Source organism: Peromyscus eremicus, chromosome 8a (genome assembly GCF_949786415.1).
Source record: "Peromyscus eremicus chromosome 8a, PerEre_H2_v1, whole genome shotgun sequence".
In the NCBI taxonomy this organism is placed as follows: domain Eukaryota; kingdom Metazoa; phylum Chordata; class Mammalia; order Rodentia; family Cricetidae; genus Peromyscus; species Peromyscus eremicus.
Window position 1 is genome coordinate 20,092,500 of NC_081423.1, and position 24,982 is coordinate 20,117,481.

At 44.9% G+C, this 24,982-nt stretch overlaps 1 protein-coding gene across 6 annotated transcripts in view; it reads right to left on the minus strand.

The window, feature by feature from the left end:
- Tenm2 (teneurin transmembrane protein 2) overlaps positions 1-24,982 on the minus strand; it is a 942,842-nt gene that overhangs the window by 129,374 nt on the left and 788,486 nt on the right. For 3 of the 6 annotated variants that reach the window (XM_059270357.1, XM_059270353.1, XM_059270354.1), the window contains 3 exons: positions 14,348-14,542; positions 8,875-9,075; positions 6,945-7,157 (listed from right to left, as the gene is read on the minus strand). In XM_059270357.1, coding sequence (XP_059126340.1) covers positions 6,945-7,157; positions 8,875-9,075; positions 14,348-14,542 — 609 coding nt within the window. The remainder of the gene's footprint in view (positions 1-6,944; positions 7,158-8,874; positions 9,076-14,347; positions 14,543-24,982) is intronic. The other 3 variants (XM_059270355.1, XM_059270358.1, XM_059270356.1) reach the window with 2 other exon arrangements.

Genomic DNA, 24,982 nt, shown 5'->3' on the forward strand with positions numbered 1-24,982 from the left:
CCATGTAATCAGAGGTTTGATGTGGTAGTTATATTTTCCTGATACTTATTCTTAAGAGCTTCATATAACTATCCAACAAAGTACATTTGCACCCAAGATGGACAGCATCTTGTGTTTGGATACAATGTCCTAGGAAGCAACTACATGGTCTAACATCTATGATATCACTAAGTGAGGAGAACAATTTAACTCTATTATAATCTATGGGACCACCATCATATATACATCTCTTGCTAATCACAACTTCATTGTGTCACTGATGAAACATTTCCTGCATGAAGACACCGAGGTTAGAGACTTTTGGTGACATGTTCTAGGGTGCATGAACTATGTTTGTCACAGTCAAGCCTAGAATACAGATGTCCTCTTCACTGGCCAATACATTTTCCATGATGCCGTAAGGAATGAGTTATGAGAGAGAGATCTATCATAAATAGATCCAGGAATTCAACTCACGAGGCCTATCTTCTGCTTTCCTTTCAAAGTCTTGAGGTGTTAGTGCAGGTGTGCTGTCTTTAGTGTACATGGTGAGAGATCCAAGAATCGTAGACTTGATCCTTTTTAAAACTCAGCTGCTGAGTACCCAGCACTATAGGACACTTTATTCTACCTTTTCAACAGATCTTATATGTGTTTGCTTTTGGGTGTGCAATCTTTCTGCTGGAACTCTCCCTGATGGGCTTATGCCCTGAGAGTGAACCATATTCAGTTCTTTCTTTGTGTGAAGTCTTGTATCTTTCATCAGTGACACAACGAAACTGTGATTAACAATATGATGGTGGTCCCACAGGTTGTAATAGAGTTAAATTGTTCTCCTCACTTAGTGACATCATAGATGTTCATGAGTCATATGTGGGTGGTGATGCTAGAGTGAGCAAATCCACTATTCTGTCATTGGAATAGAAGTATAATAACTCATATAATTTTGAATAGTACACAATCCTTGGTAATAAATGCCATTGTTACTGGTTTATACATTTTTGTGATTGTGAGGCATGTTCCCACTTATTAAAACTGTTCACTATAAACGATGTTTTGTAGGCAGCAATATCTCTAGCTTTCCATGGCTTTCAGTTGCATTAGGAGGCCATATTGAATGACTGACCTAGATCATCTAAGTTTGCACAAGAACTCTATCATGCATTGACAAAGTCATTTAACCATGCAGTTCTTGGATCATGTCCCCACTCCTAAGACATACATACTGTTTTTGATGGGTCTGTACCTGCCACTCCTGGCTGTAGGCTTAAATCCTGACCACTTCCTCTGAAACTGTCAGGGGGTGGTACAGAGGATGATCTGAGCTTCCCCAGAATCCCTCCCCTCCTTTCTTCTTGATAAGAGGTCATGTCATGATTAGATAGTACCAGATTGCATAGGAAGCCCTTCCTGAAATGTTCTTACTGGAAATCTGGAATACCAGGTCGTAACGTTAGGACAAAGCTTGTGTCCACTGCATTGTTTTCAGCTGATGCCGAAAGCCCTCCTCCAACAGCTAAGAGAGCAAACACTGTCAGAGATGAGAATCTCATCATGTGTAAAGCCATTATTTCTTGTTATTTTATTTTATATTTCCACAGTGACTTGAAAATGTGTCCCTGCCTCTTCTGCCTCCTACTTCCTATTCTGGGTTTGGATAGAAAACATAGACTTAGGGATCCAGAGTCAAAGAGAATGTCTGGGCATGTGACATTCCTAATGTGTGGTAGAAGGCTTACATTTGGCCAATTTGTGTGTGGGGGGGAAATTACTGTTCTAAAAGTTCGCCTATAATAGTAAGAGGTTTAAAGGTTCAGGTTTTTACTAGAAGGAGGAAGAGGAGGAGGAGGACAACAGCCACTATTCTGAAAATAGTTTCATTAAGAACACCTGGAGGATTTGGTTAATCCACCAATCAGATTATCAGCTGCTTTCATGGACATGGTGGTGAAGACGACTCCACAGAGGCTAGAGTCATCTCCGCTTGACCTCACTGTTGTCACAAAAGCTCAGTGTCCAAGGATAATAGCTACATTCAAAAGGGGGGCGGGGGAGTAATGGCTACATCAGTTTCCCTAACTTGGCTGGAAGGCGGAATGAGATGCGGAGACAGCTGTCTTTGTGTGATGTTGGCTAATTTTAACAGTTGCTTTTTTTCTCTAAGCTTGTTCCCTATTGTTCTGAGACTTTCTCCCTCCTGGACTGTGACCCTGTCTCCTTCTGATGACAATCACTTAATCAGCACATCTCATTGTCGCCTGGATGGTTTTACCTTGGGTAAAGATTCATTATCCTTATTAACATCTCAAGAAACCTTTTCTTTCCCCAACCAATTAAAGAGGAAAAATAGAAGGGCCCAGTGCAATAGATGGAAAAGAAAACTCTTCTGACATGTGACACCTGCTCAGGTCACTCAGCCCCCTGTGGCCCCGAGAATCAAGTTGTCACAATTCTGAAACATGAGCAGAGGTCGGGACCACAGAGGTAAAATACACAGGTTGGAATAACTGTTGCACACGCTGCCCAGATCCTCAACAGCTCACCAGGTTTGGAAAGTACCAGTGTTGGTAGACTGAGTCTCTAGACTGTCACTTTGTGTTACTTGGCAGGGATGGAGGCCTACTTCCAGCAGAGGATCACGACAGTGCACTATCCACAGATAGCTGCTCTTGTTTTCCTAGCGACAGGAATGCTGGCATCTCCTCGTATTTTCTCAACTGTTCTGCCTTTCAAACACACTAACACCCAGTTCACCTTTTTATTAGGTAAGAAATGCTTATCTGGGTTGACTATAGTTCAGGTGATTTGACCTAATAAAAATTCTATAGTTCCATCAAGCTGTGGTGTGATAGCCATTGGCTGGCCTTCTTATGTTAAATCCTTCATATTAATAAGGGGTGGTGGCAGGTGATAGGCAGGTGGCAGTTTATAGGAACAGAAATCCATTTTAAAATCACATTTAAGGAATAAACCTCCTCTAACCACACAATATGCCTTCTGATTTATTCATAGGAATAAACTGCACCTTACCCAAATAATGCTAATATATTCCAAAGATATACATGAAGTGTGGTGATTTAGATTCAAAGTCTATTCTTATCTATGCAGTTCTATAGATTTTAGACCTTATATTTAACTTGTTAGGAGAGAACATAAGACTCATTGTTGGGCAGATAATTTAGCTTTCACAGTTAACACCAACACATTATACCTTCGATTCAAATCTGTAGCAATAAAATTGCTAAATTTTAATAGTTTAAATTAAATACACTAAATTTCCAAACAAAAATAATTTGGTTACAAATTTGGGAAATGCATTTGACCAAACCCCTGGGGCTTCTACTTGAATGACTTTTGGAAGTCTGTACTTTGAACGTCTCTTTCTTTTCTTCCCTCCTCATGTTATTGCTTCTTCAGTACAATAAATGCAACCTATAAAGGCCCATGTGAATTGTTCACTTGACTATTTGCAAGGACTCCCCTGAAACCGTCTCTCTACGACCTTCTGAAAACAGGCTGCAGACAACCTGAGCGCCCAACACCAGCCACCCACCATCCTGCCTTACCCCATTGTTTACTGACCAGTGCCATTTCATTCTTATTTATTTTCTATCTTCAAAACATAGCATTTGAGGCTCTGTGTGGAAAGGACCTAAGTTCTTCTCTTTCCTCTGACTGTCAGTCTCCCTGAGGAGGAGGGCTGATTCTGGGCTTGTAAATTGTGGCATTTACTTTAAATGAAATGACAGGGATGTCTGTTTAAACTAAAAGACTAAAACTCCATGAAGCAGCTCCAGGGGCCAGTAGCTGGGAAGCTTGAGAAGTAATTATGCATGGATGATCTTCTCCCCCAGCTTTCCAGTAGTGAATCTCACAACTAAGGGACATTTGCTGTTTTTGAGAAAACACAGAGCAGGAAACATGGAAGAAACAGCACAGGTCCTATTTACTAAGCTGGGGAGCCCTGATTTCTCCCAAGAAAAAGCTCTGGCAATCACAGTCTTAACAACTTCCTTAGAACAGACTCTTCCATCACTGGCCATCCTAATTCGGAACCAGGGACTTGCCTGTACCAGCATCTCTTTCCTCTTGAAGTGCCACGCTGCATATAAATTGGCACTTCCTTGACATCCCTCAAGAACTCATGCGTGTCAGATCACAGAGATGTGAAACTTGAGCCGAATGCTTCAAGTAGCAGAGACACCCTTTGCTCGGCCGGCCATCGCACCCAAGGGCCCGCTTGACTGAAGTGCCTGAGCTCACCTGCTCACCACAACCTTACTGTCCTCCCTAGAGATCAAAGCTGCCATTGGTCCATTTCTTGTTCAAAGGCTCCAGAGACATCTCGGCTCCTGTGTCTGGTCTTCCCTCACATCTATTCTGTGGGTTCTCCCCCTTTTCCTTTGGCCGTAAGATCTGTCAAGCCATCCTTGGTGGTGTCTCTTCCTCACAAGGACATCCACCTGCCTTTCTTTTCACCTTTCTCTTCATCTAGTCTCAGGCAATTTTCTCATTTAGAGTTCAATTACTTTTTTTAAAGGGCCACATAACAATTAGTTTTATCCTCTATTGTGATTGCTCAATGCTGAGGTGTATCTGGCAACTAGCAAGACGCCAAAGAACTGGTGTGGTTGTCCTCTACCAATGCTCTGTGTGTGGACACTGAAATTTGAATTTCATAGAATTGTCAAAAGTCAGGAAAATTTTTTTTTTCTTTTTTTGCTGTATTTCTATCAAGGCTTCAAAACTGTCAGAAACAGTTCTTTGCTAGTAAGCCATAGAAAACCCTGGAAGCAGGCCAGGTTTATCCCTTTGGCTACAGCTGGCCAGCACCTGCCCTAGGGTCTACCTGCTCTTCCCTCTTGTGAACTATTTCCAGACCGGAAAAAAAAAATAGGTCGCAACAGGAGTGAGAGCCAAGAGGCCCCACTCTGGAGACACTATCCCTGCCCTTTTCTTCCCAAACAGGGAAAGAGGGAGCCAAAGTTGAAGTATATGAATTGAGAGATGTGGGATCATTTACTTCAGGGGTGTTGACTGGCAAGAGCTTCTGGAAGCAGGGAATAGGGAGAACAGAGATATGAGGGTGGGGAGAAATTTTGATTTAAACCACACCAGGCATGCAGAAGCACATCTAAAACCCCTGAAGAGTGGAAGCCGCTGTATGGACTGTCTTGGTCTTGGGCTGTGCACATCCCTCCCCTGAAAGTCTGGTGAATTGTCCCTCAGCCTCTGCAGGGAGCCTAGATAAGAGTGGCCGCAGGGGATGCAGGACCTGGAGCATCATTGAGAGATTGCAATAACAATTCACTGCCAACGGACTGTCCCAGCAGGGTCCCAGTGCTATGGTCATGGCCCTGATTGGCATGCTGCCCTTCAGATGGCCAATTAGATGGAACGGAGGGAGATCGAATGCAGAATCAGTTCACTTCATCTCTGTTTAACTGCCCGAATGAACAGCATGGGAAACTGAGTCTGACCTCGCCAGTCAGGCCTGTGCAAGAGCCTCTCCTTGTCTCTCATTCTAGATGGCCAAGTTGGGCTTTGGGGCTAGGACAGAGGACAGGGTTCCGTACTTAGGTTCCAATCAAAGGGAACTGGAAGTGGGAAGGCAGTTGCTTGGTTGGAACTCCCCTGCAAGGTCTATGCAGGCTAGCAGGTTATCAAGCCTGGTGTGGAGGAGTCCTACAGCAGACTTAGAAAAGCAACAAAAACAAAAACTGGAGAGGGAAAAAAAGGGTTCGGTGGACCACCTTGGAATCCTAACTCTCTGAGAGGAAAAAAAGTATGGGCTTCCAATCCTCCAGCAAAGAGATAATTGGACACATTCAGAGCAGCCTGTGCTTTCCCGGGCAAAAAGAATGGAAAAACAAATACAAAATGACAAAGACAAAACCAACCAACCAACCAACAAACTCCCAAAAAACAAAACAAAGCAAAACAAAAACAAAACAACAACAAAAAACAAAAAAACAAAACAAAAGAACCCCAACAAAATAACAAAAAACAAATAACCCAACCCAAAACTTCAAAACCATTATGTATTTATGTTTTGGGAGATGGGGTCATAATATATAGTTCAAGTTGACTTCAAACTAAAGATCCTCCTATTTCAGCTCTTAAATGCTGGGATTATAGAGTGTGCCTCTGTACTGGTCCTTAAAATCGTCACTTTGTAACAAAGAACAGGCCTTTACCATTTTTTTTTTTTTTTTACGAGGTGGTAAGCAGGGGAGGTGTTTGAGACAGGGTTTCTCTGTGTAGCCCTGGCTGTCCTAGAACTCACGCTGCAGACCAGGCTGGCCTCCAACTCAGAGATCTGCCTGCTTCTGCCTCCCAAGTGCTGGGACTGAATGCGTGTGCCACCACTTCTGGCTCACAAATATTCTTGGTTAAGCAGTTCTTATGTGAGTGGTAGCTGAGTGGAGAATGAAGCGGGCCCAGAGGTGGAGCCATGCACAGTGGCAGTGACCTTGGGGATGCTCACGAGTCAACCACCGGGCTGAGTGAGCAAGAAGATGCTTGGATCTCTGGCAGTTGTGCCTGGCTATCCGAGGACCTGGACGGCTTGTGTACACCAAACACGCCCCCACAACAGGTTCACAGTGGTACCAGCGCCAGGGATTCTGGGATGCGGCCAACGAGAGCAGGGAACAAGGGCATAGCCATCTCAGCTGCAGGCACTGAAAGTTTCCCATGCGTGTGCATTCCTCCCTCCCCAAGATGAGTGCTTTGGATAAGGTTTCTGATCTGATTGGGTCTCTTCCCACCCCAAAATGCAATCCTGCCAAGAAGGGAAAGGCTCTTCCAACGGTGGAGCCTCACTTTCCCCTTTCCCTGACCCCACAGAGATTTGGAGAGGCAGTGGGATGCTGGAGGGCACATGTGTCCCTGAGGGAACAGCCAGTTGCAATGCGCGACCGTCACTATCGATCTACGATTTATGAAAATAAAGCAATATGTGCCTGTTTCGGTGCCTGCCGTTTGCCTACCAATGGTGCAGTGTTCACCATTCCAGCCCTCTCGGCATTCACATTTGCCATCTTTACAGGTCCCGTGCTCAATGCAGCGGGGGTGGCACACGCGCTGGTCACAAGCCGCGCCTGTCCAGCCCTCTTCACAGCGGCAGGCTCCCCCGATGCAGACGCCGTGAGTGCCACAGTCTACTGAGCACACTTCTGGAAGAAAAACAATGATTACAGCTCAACACCACAGCGGGGTGAAGTCCTTCATGGAAGCCAGACCACACACATGGCTCGAGCCGGAGCCGGCCTGAGGCCCAGCAGCCATAGCGTCTCTGCAGGTTTGTCTCTCCGCGTTGGTTGGAGAGTCATTTTGCTACTTTAAATTTATTTATATATTTTTTCTTCATCTAGAGCAGTGGTCCTCAACTTGTGGCTCCTGGGCCAGCAGCATTACCATCACCTGGGAACTTGTTAGAAATGTAAAGAAATGCAAATCCTTGTGCTCAGGTTGGATCGATTAGATGTGTTGTTGGGAGCTGGACTCACCAATTCACTTTAACAAGCCCTCTGGGTGGTTTGGATACCCACTGGAGTGTGGCAACAGCTCTTCTAGATACTGAGACCATTTGAGAGGAAGTCAGGCAGTGGCTGCTGTTTAGCTAAGCTGACCAGGAGGTACACCCCATGCAAAAGAACTATCTGTGGGTTCTGGCTCCCTACTCAGCCAGGAGAGTCTGAACTGACCAAGCCACTGAAGCCTGCTGGGGTCCACGCTGCTCCATTCCTCACAGTGCCTGTAGATCTACAGGTTCCCCAGTTCTGCACTCTGCGGCAAAGATAACCACCGTAAACTACGCTGCACTTGCACAGCCTCTTTCTCAAAGGAGCTCAAAGTCTTTTGTGGGGGAGTGGGGGAGGAGACAGACAGACAGATATTCACGCTGGCGTTCCAAACCTATCACGCGAGGACAAGCACGTGCCAGACATTCATCCTTACAACAGCCCACTGAGGGAGGCATGGCTCGTCATGCCAAGGGAAGGGAAACCAGACCGGGATGGGCAGTGACTTGCTCGAAGTCACAGCATGTCTGCAGTACAACTGGGACTTGGGGCTAGGACTCTGCATCTCCCCCATCCTCGGCAGAACTTTGCCAGGACCACCAGCAGATGAAGCCAGAGGTGAGTGGGCCGACTCCCTTCCTTTTTTTGGAATGAAAGATTCATTACTTTCCTCATTGCAGGCAAAGCTTCACATCTCTTCCCTTTATGATTGTCACGGCAAGCTGACAAGCTGTCTCAGCACCCCGAGGAAGGGGGCGACATGATGATGGCTTGCTTGGATAGGCACTTGTCAGTGAACAGAACCTTTCTTGGGAAGGGGTTGGGACCGGCTTGAACTGTTGAACTGTTCCATTTTTTTTTTTTTTTAAGGTCACTTGGGAAGTAAGACACATACTCTTAATTTTAGGAAAATAAAGTGTACAGCATAACTTCATTATTTCCCTGTCACTGGAGAACTGCAGAGCTTTATAACATGTTCACACGACACCCCGAGGGAGCTTCTTTTCTGTTTTATAGGACATTCTATTCTGTTTGTCTGGGACTGAATTGTTCTGTGTTGTTTTCTGCTACCTTTAGGGAGTGTACATAAGAAAGCCTATAATGCAAGCAGAAGCATCCCTCCTGAGCCCATCATCCATTTGTGGTGACGGGACCACAGAGGGACAGGAACCAACACAATCATTTGATTGTTCTTTTCGTTCGCAAAGACCACAAACTCCATGGCTAAGGAGACGAATGAGAAAGGTACCATAGGACTGACCAAAATCCCTCTTATCCCACGTGTAACGACGAGATTTCCATCCAGTCAGAATGTGAGGCAACACGAGGTTCGAGTATGGGAAAGTGAGGAGACGATCTTTTGGCTTACCAACGGAGCAGTCGGGACCCATCCAGTTCGGATCACAGCTGCAGAGGCCAGAGTCGGGGAGGTAAGTGCCATGCCCACTGCACTGGTCTGGGCACTGAACCCTTGCCAGCTCACAGTTGAGACCACCCCAGCCAGGGCTGCATAGACACTCTCCATTTACACAGACACCGTGGCTGGAGCAGGTGGGATCCAAGCAGTCGACTGAAACAAGAGAAGAAACACTGATCAGTCATGAAGAATGGGCCACCAAGGCCCCGACTCCTTCCCACACAAGCAAATGAGGGTGCCTACATATTACTCAGGTGGTCCCTTGGCAGCCATAAAAAAAGGATTTTTATGTTAGAATACCAAATCTCAAAATGTAAAGAAGACACAAGAGACGCAAGGGAACTCCTTAGGCACAGTCAGATATAGCTCCTTCACAGCTAAGAAGGTGCGACATCGTACTTTCCGATTGCTGTACTTTCCAACCTTCAACCTTGGCTGATCCACAGCAGGATCAGGGAACACATGTGGTGTCTTCTGCATGTATGGCCAAGCCTGATTACCCTTGCTCTAAGAGAAGGCTGAGAGGCTCATTCTAACCTCATGAGTCCTTGATTTCAAAACGAGAACAAAAGATTAAGAAGAAAGCCCATGAAACTCTTAAATGAGTCGCTCTCCTAATTGTTTCACTTAGGCTAAGTTTAGAATTGGTGTCTCTCTCTGAGCACACACCTATTGAGAGAGTGAGTGAGGCTGCGTGGTGCAAGAGGTGAAGCTGAGTGTGTAACTCAGGTGGTCCTGAGTAGTGTGGATGGGCCAGTGTTGTCAGCCATGACTGGCCCTCCCCAAGACTGTCTACTGGGCAGGTTAATAGTAGAGTCCATGTATATTGCCCCTGTGTGTTTTGTAGTCTGATTCCTTGGCCGTTCTCAAGATCTGAGTGGCTACACATCAGATGGAATTTGGAAATAATCACTCCAGAATCAAGCCAAAGCAAGGGCAAGTTGCTAGGGGCAGTTACTGAGAACAAGAGCTTTAATATGGGGATGTGATCTCAAAGCTTAGATCTCTATCAGTCTGCATGCTAAGATAGATAGGTGTTTCAACAGGCGGATTGGCTTCCTCGGAGGGTCCTAGGGAAGGCTCCCATGGCATGTAGAGAAGAGAGTTCGGTATAATGTGGGTTAGCATGGGACATGAGACTTTTGCAGAGGGCTCAGTTGTTGCCTTGTGGAACTCTAACCGTCTTATTTGAGAGAGACAAGTTTTTCTATGATTTAAAATCAGGCCTATTGGGCCACACTGAACTGTTACTTCTATTGTCTCCTGGGGGTAAGACAGAGACAAATGAAGACTAATTTCAATTCTTCACTTGTAACTTTTTGGGGTCATTCTGGCAATAATTCAATGTCTTTGTGTATTTGTGCCACTTTGTGGTTCAAATCCTCAGAGGATACCTTGTCCTCTCTCCTTGCCTCATGTCAAGATGGAAATTTGCAAGACTTTTGGTCCCTTAGTCATGAGATGACCACTCTAGATAAGAGTGCTTGCTCTGTTGTCCATGTTGGGTGCCTTCTTTCTTTCTTTCTTTCTTTCTTTCTTTCTTTCTTTCTTTCTTTCTTTCTTATTTAAGCACAACATGATGGTTCTGTAAGTTTTAATACTGACAATACATTGACTCTAAATATGACATCATCGAAAGGATCTGTGTCATAAACTCTCTAGTCCTGAGGGAGTCAGACCAGAAGACTACGAATTGATTAGTAATCACAATGTCCCACAAAGCTCTCAAGGAAGATCTATCTCTTGAGGGAAAACCAATTTTCAGTATTAAGAGAATTCCGTTAGGATTTTCTCAGGAAGATATCATTTATGGAAGTCAGTTCCAAATTGTTTGAGCCATGGGGAAAACAGTGATTTTTTATTCACCCAGAAAGGTGAATTTTAGTGATTTATTATTAGTTATTGATGTTCATAGTATTACTTAAAATTGTTACAGTTGCTTTAGAATGGAATCCATATGGTTGTGGGAATTGAACTCTGGGTGATGCAAACCCTTTGATACCTTCAAATTGGTTCCACACGGGGGTGGGGGGGTGGGGTGGGGGGAGGGATGGAGCACATCTGTATATAAGTTTGAAATGAAGTTTAAACACATAAAAGACATTTATGAAGGACTTATGTGCTAGTTACAGTGTTTCTGACCTGGCATGGGTGAGGGTACATGCTGTGTTTACAATTTACGTAGGAACGAATGACAGACTGCCATAAGCATGTGTCATTAGCAAAGTAGATGTCCAGGGCCGATTAGAAAGAAATATGGTGCCGTTCTCTTTCTCTTTCTCCTTCTTCTACCTTTTCAACACAGCATTTTGCTATGTATCACAAGCAGGCCTAGGACTCACTATATAGCCCTGGCTAGCCTTACACTTGTGATCTTTCTGTTTCAGCCTCCCAAGTCCTGGTATTTCTAGTGTGTACCACCACATCTAGCTGGTGTTATTTTTTGTTTTTGGAAATAATATGTTTTTAGCATTGGCAATATATGAACTTATTCATCCCAAACCAATAATGTTCATATTCTTCTCCTAAAGGAGATCTTGCAGTTTAGTTTTTTTTAAATGATGTCCCTATTTCTAATAAGGCAAAATCAAAATACCCATAAAATACACTGTATATTATTGCCTAAAAATGCTGGGTCTATAATTAACCATTTAAAGTGTTTGGTGAGATAAACAGATAAAATATTTCAAAAATGTATCACAATCTTTTCCTAAGAAGGATGAAATAAGAAAACATAAGATAATAAGAAAACTCAAGAGATAATAAAAGTAGATGCACAGAGAAAGAGAGATGAAAGAGAGAGAGAGAGAGAGAGAGAGAGAGAGAGAGAGAGAGAGAGAGAGGAGATTTTTCTGCCAGATATATTAGCTCCTTTCTTTGTCTTGAATTATGGTAAGAAGAACGGAGGAAAATCCACTGAGATTTATTACCCCAGTACTAGAATGTCATCAAAAGGCCATTTATAGTGTCTAGAAATATGAGCCAACATTTTCTCTGGTCAGTGGTATCAGTAAATATGCCCTTGGTGCTCTGTGATTACAGTGGCTGATGGAATAACCAAATCCAAACTTTTAAGGGGAATGGTTTTACAATAAATTTTAAATTTGGTTCCAATTCCATCAGATGGTCTTTTTAGAGTCTTTAACAGGCAGGAGAGACTCTGTGGTTTTATGAAGCTTTATAAATAGAAACAGTTGTACTTAGAAGGAGGACATTGGTCTTGCTCAGTTAAGTATCCTGTCCCTCGAAACACCAGCTCCTGAAGGCTGGAATCATTAGCACTCATTTGGTCTGGGGTCCTCTTTGGTTTGACAAAATGGGTTGTGAATGCAGTTTCTATCCCCAAGGATGGAAAAAGAGGTCAAAGGAGGTTTTACAAACTATGTGCTGTGAACCCCCGAAGAACCATGAATTACATTTATGAAGTTAAATGTCATTGAAAAATGACTCAACCATGAAACTGACATGAAAACATGGCTGACTTAAACTAGCCTGTCAGTTCCCCTCTCCTTCCCACTTCCCCAGACATCAGCCTGCTGTAGCTCAAGAAGACATCCTTTCATTTTCTTGCACACGTTTGTTAATAGTACAACAATGTTTATGCAGCAAAAACAGAGGAGGGTCACTATTGATTCCCTTGCCATTTCAGGTGAAGCATTCAAACGTTATGACTGTGATGAATATCAGAAATAAAAAAGCTAAATGGAAGAAAAAGTGCTGACTCAGGTGTTCTGGTTCCATTTCCTCTTTTGAAAACAGCGTATGCATCACCTCTGTCGGTTCTTTTTGGAGATCGATAGGGGAGATCTCATCCTTCTACAACACTCCACGTGGTTTACTAGTTTCATAGGGTGGTTGATTTGCTCTGAACATTTACATAAGACTGCCTGGGAGAGTAAGAAAGTCTAGGAACTAGTGGACATTCCATTTGTATATACATCATCTTTCCTGGAGAGAAGGAAAAAAAAACAAAACCTGAAGACTGGCCATGCCCTGTCCCTGTACTTAGCTACTGCCCAGCAGTATATGCAGAAGGTTGTTTGAACCTTCGCTGTCATAGTATTGACCTCTCCCATGTTTTCAGCAAATGCAGCTTTGCCTCCTGTAATGTGTTCATCGTCAGGAACTTGAACCTTTCCAGCAGGGTTATTAAACCAGTATTTCCTCCATCCCAACTCCCAATTTGGTTTTATGATATAAAACACAGGGAGGCTGCCTTTCATAATAGAGGGGGAAAATACGTAGTGAATGGAGCAAGGGGAGACCTAGGGGTCAGACTTCTGGGTGACATTAAGGGTATTACTGTTGATATATTGAAAAATTGTCAAAGAATAACGTCATAGAAGCTGCCTCTTTTGAGGCCACAGTTGTAGACACAATGGAGTAAGGGGTTTTCTAAGGGAGGCCTGCCGGGTATGTCTACGGATAAGGCAATGTCGTGACTGAAGTAAAGGAGGGCTGCTCTGAGTCATATAGGCCTTACCGAGCTGCAAAGCTTTGTTGCTCTGATTTCTTTGATTCTCTGTTTGCTGTAGGCGGGATCTCAGAAGGACCCACGTATGTACAGTCTTTCAAGCCTGCCTGCTCTCCAAGGACAAGAGGTTTTGTTGAAATATTTACAGAGATGTGCACGGGCCTAAGAATACCAAGAAGAAAGAAGCCCAATCATAAGAACACCAAGAAGCCAGCTTTGAGGGTGAGAGGGGGCGCTTAGGAATCCTGCTTTCATTTCTCTAGATAGTTCCAGAAATTTTCAATTAGAGGACTTTAAATGAAGCAGAAGAAAAGAGGGCATTAGATCTGGAGAGGGGGCCTGGCAGGGCAGGATGGCACAGCAGGTAAGGCTGCTTACTACTGAGGCTGAGGACGCAAGGTCAATCCCCAGAGCCTACGTGGTAGACGAAGAGAGCCAACTCCTGTAAGCTGCACTCTGACCACCACACGTGTTGTGTGCATGAGTTGAGAGAGAGTGCATGTGCACACAGACACACAGACACACAGACACACAGACACACAGACACACACAGACACACACACACACACACACACACAAATAAATGCTTTCCAAAAGATCTGGAGAAGAGAGGGAAGGCGGAGAAGGAAGAGTACAGGGAAAGAGTACAGACAGACAGACAGACGACAGAGGCAGAGAGTAAAAGAAAGAGAAAACACAAGGAGGAAGAGAAAAGTAGCTACTGTCTGTAAAGCAGAATAAAACAAAACATTCCTTCCAGAACCATCTCTGTAGGCCTTTCCTAGCCTACAACTAAAGAAGTTGACCACAGCCCAGGGGTTTGAAGTTTCGGGTGCAAAACACCGAGTGAGGTTTTCTTGGCAATCCAAGGAGCCCAGTCCCGGACTCTCTGGCCAAGGTCAAGCCCTGCAGAGCTCTCCAGCAGCTGACCTGCCGACTCTCAGTGCTTACCTTCCTCACAGTGCTCGCCCTTGTAGCCAGCAGCACACACACAGTTCCCATCAATGCAGGAGCCGTGGCCCCCACAGGAAGGATCGATGCACTGGTTCATAGGCACATCACACTCGGCACCCTTCCAGCCACTGTAGCACTGGCATGTTCCTTTGGAATACTGTCCATTCCCACTGCACAGGACGGGGCAGGCAGCTGTAAAACCAAAGACAGAACACCAGGTCACAAGGGATCAACATTTGAAGGGCCGTGTCTGTCTGGCCCCATGGCTTTGCATACAACCTTGTAGGCTGAGGACTTAGCCACAGAGGTGTGTCTTCACCTTCAAATACAAAATAACAGAAACGCCATGGCTGTTAGTGGCTCCTGCCCATGTGTGGCCAGGCACAGCAGAGGATACTTTGTGCCTTTCCTGACTAAATGGTCAGAACCACTCTGTGAGGGGCAGCTATGATCAGGATCCCCCCATGCACTGGAGCTTCAGGCTGGTGATCTTATCACAAGGCTCACAAGCAGGGCCCATTCTGTTATAGATGCTATGGCACTGGGAGTCTGGGTGTATTTTACTTATTATTTTATCCTCAGATAAGTTGACTCCTGTTCTGGACACATTTGAGTCAATGAATCTCTCTCTGCCTTAGTTTATTATCGGTACCATGAAGAAATAAGTGTATCTATTTCAAAGGAGAACACATGAATTAAATTAGGAAGATAAAACAAACCTGACTTATTAAAAACAAGAGAAGGATCAAGGCAGGCCCAAAGCATGCCATCTGGAACAATCCCCACCTTTTGCCTTTGCTTATGGGATGAATGTTGAAAAGTCTGTGGGGATTGTCTGGAATTCCATTACTTCTACTGCTGGGGATATCTTTCTGTATGCTGTGAATGTGTTGCTCTGATTGATTGATAAATAAAATGCTGATTGGCCAGTAGCCAGGCAGGAAGCATAGTATAGGCAGAATAAGGAGAGAGGAGAATTCTGGGAAGTGGAAGGCTGAGTCAGGAGACGCGGCTAGCCACCACATCCATGAGAAGCAAGATGTAAAGATACCGGTAAGCCACGAGCCACATGGCAAGGTATAGATTTATAGAGATAGGTTAATTTAAGATATAAGAACTAGATAGCAAGAAGCCTGCCATGGCCATACAGTTTATAAGTAATATAAGTCTCTGTGTGTTTACTCGGGTCTGAGCGGCTGCAGGAGCTGGGTGGACACAAGAAAACTCCAGCTACACTTTACTTTAAGTTGGCCTCAATTGTACCACTTCTCACTTTCAGAGTTTATTTACAAGGGGGTTTTAGTGGGTTCCTTTAGGCTTTAGACTTGTCCTATTGTCAGTGATTTGCAATGAACCTGTATTCCCAACCTGTCTTTTAAATAGAATGTTTCTCTGGCTGCCCCGGTTATGGCACACAACTTCAGGAAGAGACCTTCAGATATGACCCATGTAGGTATTTCAGTGGCTACTGGTGCTGTCTGTGATTTTGAGCCCAGGTTCTGAGAATTCTTCATGGATGGTGCATACATACAAAACCATTCCCCGAGCAGACTGTGTTGTCAGTCAGATCACTACTTAATCCACTGCCCACCCTGCTTTACTCATCCTTTCTGTGGTCATGGTACTGTCATTAACTCCCCTCTGTGAGTGTCTGACTTTCTGGGGACATGGTAACCTTCTTAAGGAAAGGCACAGTGCTTACCAAAGATGATTTCCTGTCAATTTTGAGTTCTATAATGCTGACTGGCTTAGGTAAAAACTTGTCCATTCTTGGTATCTGAAGGTTTATGGGAAAGCACCAAGGAGTATTTATGAAAGACACAGAAAGAGCAATGCCTCAAATAGGCCTCACGTTGCAAACACAATGGATTTCCCCCTTAACTTCAAACTGATTTGAAATAAAACATCTCAATAGTTGGCATATGATGGATGAGATATTATCTTCCCAAATACTTTATAAGAGGGCATTTGTAGAAAGTGTTGGGGATATTATTTCCAAAATTCTTATCCTTATGAAGTATCTAGAGAGGAATGAGTTCAAATGACATCAAAGGCACATATTGAATTCAGATAAACCTTTTAGATAGCAGAGGGCACATGCTTCTAACACATAGGATGTTAAGCAGGGGATTCTGTAGATTCTGTAGATTGTCTTGGAGGGTAGAGAAAAGAGCTTGAAACAACAAATGGTGACTGTGCAAGTGTGAACTAGCAAGAGAAATGATGTACTTTCTTGAGGTCTTGAGAGGTTTGGAGACAAAGTAAGTTTGCTCCACATCAGTTCATCCTAGCTCAAGGTGAGGAATGCAAATGTATTCTAGCAGATTAGGATCCCCTCTTTTGTGACTCTGCAGACATCATTAATGGATCATGGTATCTTCTGAGCCTAGAAAGAGCCTGAAAACCATCTCAATGCCCAGGCTAAGACCTGCAAGGGGGGCGAGTTGGCATTCAAGAGGAAACCTACTTGCCATTTCTGATCTGGGTCACGTGGAAAGATCTCCAGAAGGAAGACTAGAATATGCATCGTTTCTCACCCCAGTTCCACCCTCATGCCCGAAATAAGCAGCAGAGAGAAATGCATCTATACAATGTCTAGCCTTCCAAGACCGTTTCTGATCTGCATACTGTATATTTGGATGGGCTACCTGGATAGAAGACAAGACCTCAAACCCCCACCGCTGTGTCCCACTGCATCATTTTTACTCCTACAAGGTAGGGGAAGAAATAACTGATTACTGTCTATATTAGTTGATAAAAGGAAGGATTATTTTCTCCTTTTCTTTTGCACAAACTCCAAGTGGTGGGGGAAAAATAGAATTGTCTAGAAATAAGAATTGGTTTTCATCTAAAGTCAGATGCCTGGGAAATCAAGTTTAAAATGTGACCTACTTAAATTACTCAGGGAAAAAGTGAAAATGAGTCAGGTCACGGTGTTCCTGAATGCAGCCCTTTCTCAATTTGTTTGATGCCAGCTTGCTGGGACTGTGGTCAGAGATGCAAGACACTGATGTTTGCTGGAAAGCAGGGCACATTAAAAACCCCCCACAAGGGCTGACTGGAAGAGCGGAACTCAAGGAACTCATGGCCACTAACACCAAGAATGAAGCCTGCTCGCCGTCACTGGGTTCAAAACATGGAAAGCCAGGAATGCTTCCTGTAATTGATTCTCAGACACAACCCATCCCAGGGCCCCAAATACATATGTGTGGCTCAGACCTGTCCACACTGGAGAAGCTGAGTGGGAACTGGCAGCCTCTTGTGTGAACAACTACTTGTATTTAATTTTTTTTCTGTGTGTGATCACGTAATGATCGTTATCTTTTAAGACGGAACAGGAAAATTATTTGGACTCCACATCCCCTCAAGAAGCAGCATAAGGCAGAAGTGAAAAGGGCAACAATCCTGGTGCCAGAAAGTCCCAGGTTCGGCAGCTCGTCTTCGCGTGTCGGCTGTGGGCTTTGAAAACAGCGATTAAACTTCTTGGGTATTCAGCATCCTCTTTAAAAACTTGTCTCTCAGAGTGGATGTGAGGGGGAAAGGATGTCCCATGACCAAGGAATCATTGTAGGAGCTGATACCTGCTAGACAAGTAATGAATGCTCCTGTGATCTTTCCAACTGGATCCCCAACCTGGCTGGAGGGGTTCATATGATTTAAAAAAAAAAGCTGTAGTTCTCACACATGGGCCATTGTGTATACACATGTGCACATGTACGTAAACACACTACCCCTGTAACAAAAAGAGTGCCAGGCGGCCCCAGTGGAAAGAACGCATCAGCTTCCTTCCTGGTCCTCTCTGGGTGTGGATGGAAGTTGGTCCTGACTGGCCAGGACCCAGATGTGAGATGCTGCACCTTCCCCGTTTCTCTCCTTTATCCCACAGCCTTCCAGGAGGAGAACATTGTGCATTCAAGCTTCCATTTAAAATTAATTAAAATGTGTGTACAAATTGACTATTCCTGTTTTACTAAATCTAGTAAATGGAAGCTTTAAGACTCCCGCAGAAGAAAAATAAATTACGGCTGCCACTAACGACTGACAAGTTAACAGGCTGATGACAAAAAAATGACACAATTTAGAGTCACCTAAATGGTGTAAAGCTCATTTTAATGATCAAGCTGGAGTTCCCCCTTCCCAGCTTCTCTGTAAGGGAGGAGATGAATTATCAGTGTTATTTACTCGGTAGGCAGTTACAGGACCAACTACTCATTGGTGTTTTCAGAAAAACAAATCCTGTCTACCTGCCACGTTCAGTGGAGAGAAGACTCAGAGGGATGGAAGGGTTGTCGGGGAGGCTTGATAGGAAGGGAGAGGCGAATGGCTAGGGTTGACAAGTTATCTGGGAGCTGGATTTGTTGTGAAGGGGTACTCTCAAATGGTGCTCTTTAAGAAGTGACCCAGAGGCTGGTTTTTAAATGTGTTATTAATTGATTTATTTTGGAGAGAGGGTCTCTCATCTATAGCCCAGGTTAGCCTAGAGCTCACTATGTAACCCAGGCTTGCCCCAAACTTGTAACCTTCTGACTCAGCTTCCTGAAAGCTGGGATTACAGGTGTGAGCTACCATGCTTGGCATTACACACACACACACACACACACACACACACACACACACACACACACACTTGTGGCTACTCTTTTAGAAAAGAGACTTGAGAATACCTTAGACCTAGGTAAATTGGCACAATTGCAGTGTGCGATGCATGCCTTTATTCCCGGCAAGTCAGCAGCTATGGACAGGTAACCCAACACTATAAACAGACAGGCCTGGTGGTGGTGGTGGTGGGGATGTGAAGGAGGAACTGCCTCCACCTTCCAGAGCAATCAACGATTTAACATTTGGGTCATGGAGGCCAAGCAAAGCTGAGGCTCCCCAAACAAACTAGTATTCCACTTTCTTTCAAGGAGCAAAAAAAATGGTGTTAGGAAAGACCAGCTTCACTTCTTCAACATCCCTGTAAGTGGTGTTTCATTTGCTGCACAGCCAAGTTGGCCCTTATTGTACCCCATATCAAAAAAATAAACTCTACACAGTGTCAAGAGTGGAAGTATCAGAAAACATTGGAGCGTAATCTTGTTTTCTTCAGGATATATGAAAGATATATACATTCCAGAAACCATGAAGGAAGGGTGATTAAGTCTGATGGCACAAAATCTAAATCTATTTGACAGTGGATACTGGCCTGAAACTAAACCAGGTCATAAGCAATATTGGGAAGGCAGATCTTAATGTGATTTACAGAACAAAATTTACTATTTAACATGTATAAGGAACTTTATAAATCAATGCAAAGAGACAGACAAATGGAAAAGTGGGCAAAGTGTACATCAGAAATAATACAGCTTGACAATATTAAAGATATTCAGGTTCTTTAACAATTATACATAAATATAAATACTATTAAGATGTAATTTTAGGCTTCTCAGATTGGAAGTCAAACTAAAAAGCTGCTCACAGCCTGGAAGGGCTGCCAGGGTTTAGGGGTGCCGGGACTGTGCAGGGTCCAGTGGGTGGGGAGGGGAATCCCAGCTAACATCCAGAAAGATGCTGTGTCATGTGTTATACACAGCCCCCTGCCCGATGTAGTAGCCCGTTTATCTCAGCACCTCTGTTTTCCTCGCCTGTTAAAAATGGGCAGAGCAATAAGAGGCTTTTCGCAAGAAAGAGTGGGGAAGTTGGGAAGTAAAATTAAGGAGGGGAAAAAAATGCCCGGACTCTTCAGGCATTCAGTGGGAGGGGCCGCATGTAATGAAACTCTCAGTGATGGAACGCAGAGGGGCAGAGCTTCTGGCTCGGGGTGGCGTGGGGTGGGGTGCGGTGGGGTAGGAGGTGGGGCCGGGATGGGGGTGGGGCAGCTTCTGAAGCACCAACTTCCTCCTTCCCGGTCTGTCAAAAGGCACATTTAAGCAAGAAAGCGACTCAGGGAAGAATTACCAGAAGGACAGAAAACTCATCAGGTGTGTCAAATCTCTGACATTCAGGAGCCATGTGGGGAAAGCGGCACACGCTGACTTAAGCACGAAAGTATGGATGCTTTAATTAATCCGGGGTGAATTTAATTGCTTTAGTTAAGTGGAAATCGGGTTAAAAAATGATGCAGAGCATGCTGGGGTGTGTTAAAAACATGACATATGAGTTGGATGAATCGATAAATTAAAAGTGCACAGATGTTTTAATTAAACCCAGGGAAGTTAACGAAGATCGCAAGAGACTTTTAAGCCTATGATTAATTCAATTCATTTAAAATACCTGTAGAGATACGGGACGCCTCCATTTTGAGAGTTAAAAGTTCTCAATCGATACGTACTTAAGCTGCTTTGAAAAAAAAAAAAATCTAAGTGTGTGCGTCTCTGACAACAGCACTGGTTACATAACGAATATTTCAATTATTTGGCATGAGATCAAGTGCCTATGCAGTGCGAGTTCTCGGTGAAGTCGCTTACGCTTTTGCTTGGGGTTGAAGCATCCAGACAGATTTGCAACTTCCCTGTGCCCCGCCCCCGCCAGCAGGGGAGGGTCCCGAAGGCACATTGGAAGGCTGTGTTTCCCTGTCTCCAGAGCTCCTCGGAAAGACTCTGCCTAGCTCTTGTCTTGTGACTTAGACTGAGTCTCTTGTCCCTCTCCCCAACCTCCAATTGTGTGACCAGACACTTTGAGTTTCTTATTTTACCTTTAAAGGGAGGTGGGAATTCTGGGGGTACTCTCTATGGTTCTTGTGGAAATGGAAAGAAATGAAATAATGCCTGTGGGACTTGGCTCAGGGTAAGAAATCAATAGGTATTATTTTATTATTATTATTATTTTCATTAGTAGAAAATTGTACCAACTAGTTACAGGGTAGAATATCTGTCCCCCATCCTAGCCTACATCCTTTCTAGAGACTGGAGTTTTTCCCGTGTTGTCTTTGTGGGACAACAGGGTATCTCCCAGGCCACGGGCCTCACTCCCCTCCCCATGGTTAGGCACCCTCTCTTCTAGGACTGTGCTGCTACTTAGCCAAGAGAAGAGAACAGAAGAGGTCGTCAGTGGTTTGTTTCAAAAGCAAAGGATTGAAGGTGGGTGTCAGGGATCTCAGGTCTCATTGGGCAGTCTCAGCTGAGTTCTATGATCCAGATTCATCGTGTATGAGTCAGCTGCCAGAAGGTCTGGCCTCCAGCTGAAGACTTTGGGAACTGAAAGAGCTCTGGAGGTCCCAGACTTACTGCATTAGAAATTGTGATCAGAGTCCATCCAGGAGTTGCTGGTTGAGATAACTGAACAAGGTACCAAGTGTGGGAATCACTAACCAAGTGGCAGCGGGTATGTATAAAACACCACCTCGATGGGGGAGAGTGGTGAACACCTGATATCCCAGCACCTGGAAGGCTGAGGCAGGAGGATTGCCACAAGTTTGGAACCTGACTGCATAGCAAATTCTAGGCCATCTTGGGCTATAGAGTGAGACCCTGTCTCACAAAAGCAAAAAATAGACAAATAATAACAACCCCCACCCAACCCCTCTGGCTCTCTTTTCTGAGATCCAGTTTCCTCGGCTGTGAAATAAAAGATAACGTGCATTGGGAAGAGATGAAAGCACATCATTCACGCAAAGTGCTCTGCGTGGTGCCTGGGATGTAGTTCATCTTTGAGATGTGGCAGCAGTTACCCTTGTACTGGGCCGTTGAACGTGACTTTGCTCAGTATGGCTGCTCAGTCGCTTGCTGCAGAACATGTTCTGGGTGAACCCTGCTTCCAGCCTCTCTTCCTGGGCCTAGCTGCCAAGAAATCCCTGCACAGTTGCTTCTTCCGGCCAGGGGTGGGAGGGAGGAGAGGAAGAATTGGGTTGTTAAACAGCAACAGGCCGTGGAACATTCTGGGGGCAGGGGCCATAATCCAGGCTCGTCTGCATTCGGGGGTAGGGGAGGGAGAGAAGCAACCTGGGTAGGGTAGATGGAACCGGGGCACATTTCATGAGGGGGTGAGGCCACTGTGCAAGGGATGGAATGATTCTTTTGCAAGGATGCTGTGAACGGCGTGTTTCTGTGGTGGATAGTGGGGAACCCCCACTCTCTGGAAGGAGCTGAGGGCTTGTCCTTTCTCCTTGGTGAGCAGAGGAGATGAAAGCAGATCGTGGTGAAAGAGCCAGTCACAAGGGTGGGCCTGTGGGGGGCTGCTGGAAGTACTTATGGTTAGGGCTCAGAGAGCTGTCACTGCCTGGAATTGGGGTGTCTACTTAACAGTATACCCACCTGCCGCCATTAGAGTCGCATCCTCAAATCCGCCCCTGTCACATGACCTTACTTTTTTCTTGACGTCAGAAGCTTGCTGTGTAGGTGAACTCAGCATTTCTGGAGTGTGTCATGTGTGCTGTTGTGCGTCTGCACGTTTCACACGTGCTTGTGTTGACATTTTCCAGCAAGGCAACCGTCCCCATTATATAGAAGACAAAACTGAGGCTCAGAGAGGCTAAGCGATGGTCTACAACAGGCACAGTTAACTGGAGGAGGACAGAGTCAAATCTAGTGAATTCCAATTCTATAGCTTCCGTTTTTTTTTTTTTTTAATCACCCCCTCATCCTGAGAACACACGTGGGGTGTGAACTAAACCGTGTCTCCTTTCCATAAGCACTTCTTTATCTTATATGACCTCCCCGTAGCCTGTGCATGCTCCTTCCACTCACACTGTACCTAGGCTGACTGGCTGTCACAGGCATGATGACTCTGACAGATTAACACCATGCTCTCCAGGACTCATACTGGTCCCATTCCCGGCAACAATGTAACTCTGTGAGCCTTGCCCCGTTATGTTACCGTAAGGTCATCAGACATTTTAGCAAGTGCATGCTACGGCTTGGGTGTCAAACTGGGGACAAGGACAAGGACAACCGCTTCTGCTTTTGGTCAGCAAGAAAAGACGAGCTCTCTTTCCAGACAGAACAGCATGGCAGACCATGCCAGAGCTCCACCCCCAGTCCTTCACCGTTCCTGCCTCTGAGTGACAGCAGGGTTATTTGCAGGAGTGCTTCTGGAGGTTGGTGATCTGTAACTTTGACTTCCACAAAAGACCATCAGTTGCATAGCAAAGGCTTTTGGGATTATGGGTCTCTTCCAGCCCAGAAGGCTGTCAGCAAAGATGAATGAACAGTCCCGGTACTTGGATGGACTAAGTTCTAGAACCTGTGATATGTAGGCCTTAGTGGGCTGTATGGAGCAAGAGCAGTGTATCTCAAGGATGACCTTTAACACTGTTCTAAGATATTTGTTCTTCGGTATCAGAATGTGGACCCTGAGCTGATCCTCACACCTAGAGAAAAAATTAAAAGAAACTTTATGTTCCCATGCTTGTGGCATTTCTGGGGCTCCAGTGACAGCTGTTGGCAGCAGGAGTTGACGTTTCTAACAGCTATTACCTAACAGCTGTGGCTCCCTGTTGTGATGGTTCTGCTGTGGCTTGGAGCCTCCAGCTCAACCCAAGTAAGCCGTCAGAGGCCTCAGCTCACTTCTGAAAAGCCAAGCAGGGAGACCCTGCCTACAAGTCTAGGAGAAGTGAAGTCAACGCAAGGCCTTGAAATAAAAGTAAATGAGAGGAAGAGGAATAATAACCCGGGGCCCCCAATCCACAACAAACAGCTTTACAGCGAGGAGGGAACCACGGAAGAGAAAGAGCAGAGACAGCAAAGCTGGAGGGTCAACCAGAACTGAGAAGCAGGATTATAGCTGGGCCAGGGAATCAACTGATGGAAAAAGGTACAAACTACTGGGAAATAAGTGGCATTTCCCTCAGACTCTGCATCTGTGCCATGGTGGACAGGGTTCTTCATGGTAGTTTCCTCACTGGAGTTTCTTTGAGATTTTTCTCTTACTCTTTTTTATTAACTGGCTACTTTCATAAATACCACTATACTATATCATTTTTATTTTTATTTTTTTTAAAACCAAGTATGGTGCATGCCTGTAATCTTAGCAGCTAAGAGGTGGAGGCAAGAGGGTTAGGAATTCGAGGCTAGCCTCAGGTTAGCCTCAGCTGTAAAGGGAGTTCAAGGTCAGCCTGAACTATGTGACACTGTCTCACAAAACAACAAGGGGAAAAAAAAAATCAACTTTAGAAACTTTCAACTCTTCTTGAAGGTACAACATTCCCACACACAGTCTGTGAGCACATAGCCCAGGCTACCAAATACACCTGTGTGTTCAAGCTAGTCCCTGTCTGCCCTTCCCTTGATAGTAGGGCCTGGTAACATTGCAAGCATCAGTGAATTCCCTCACCCCTGCTATGGCACTCTAGAGTCTCAGTAAGTGCATTTGACCATGGGTTCAAGTTCCCGCCTGTTTGATCTCACTCTAAGGGCTACCTTCCACGTAGCCTCTGTGTGGTGTGGTCTGCTGTGTCTCCGTTGCTAGGGCCTGCTGGTATGATACATCTTTCGTATTCATTTTCCTCTTTCAGTGTGATTTCCAAGGCTGTGTTCAAGGATCCCAAAAGACTCCCCTGCTTACAGCACACCACTTCTGTGCTTCATAAACTTCCTGACCTCCTCCTTAGTAACATCTAGGCATTCACAGTGCCCATCCCAATGTGGTACCATGAGCCACTAACTTCCCATGTGTTTCTGGAAGCAGGGCTCAGGACTGCTTTGCACACCTTGTGTT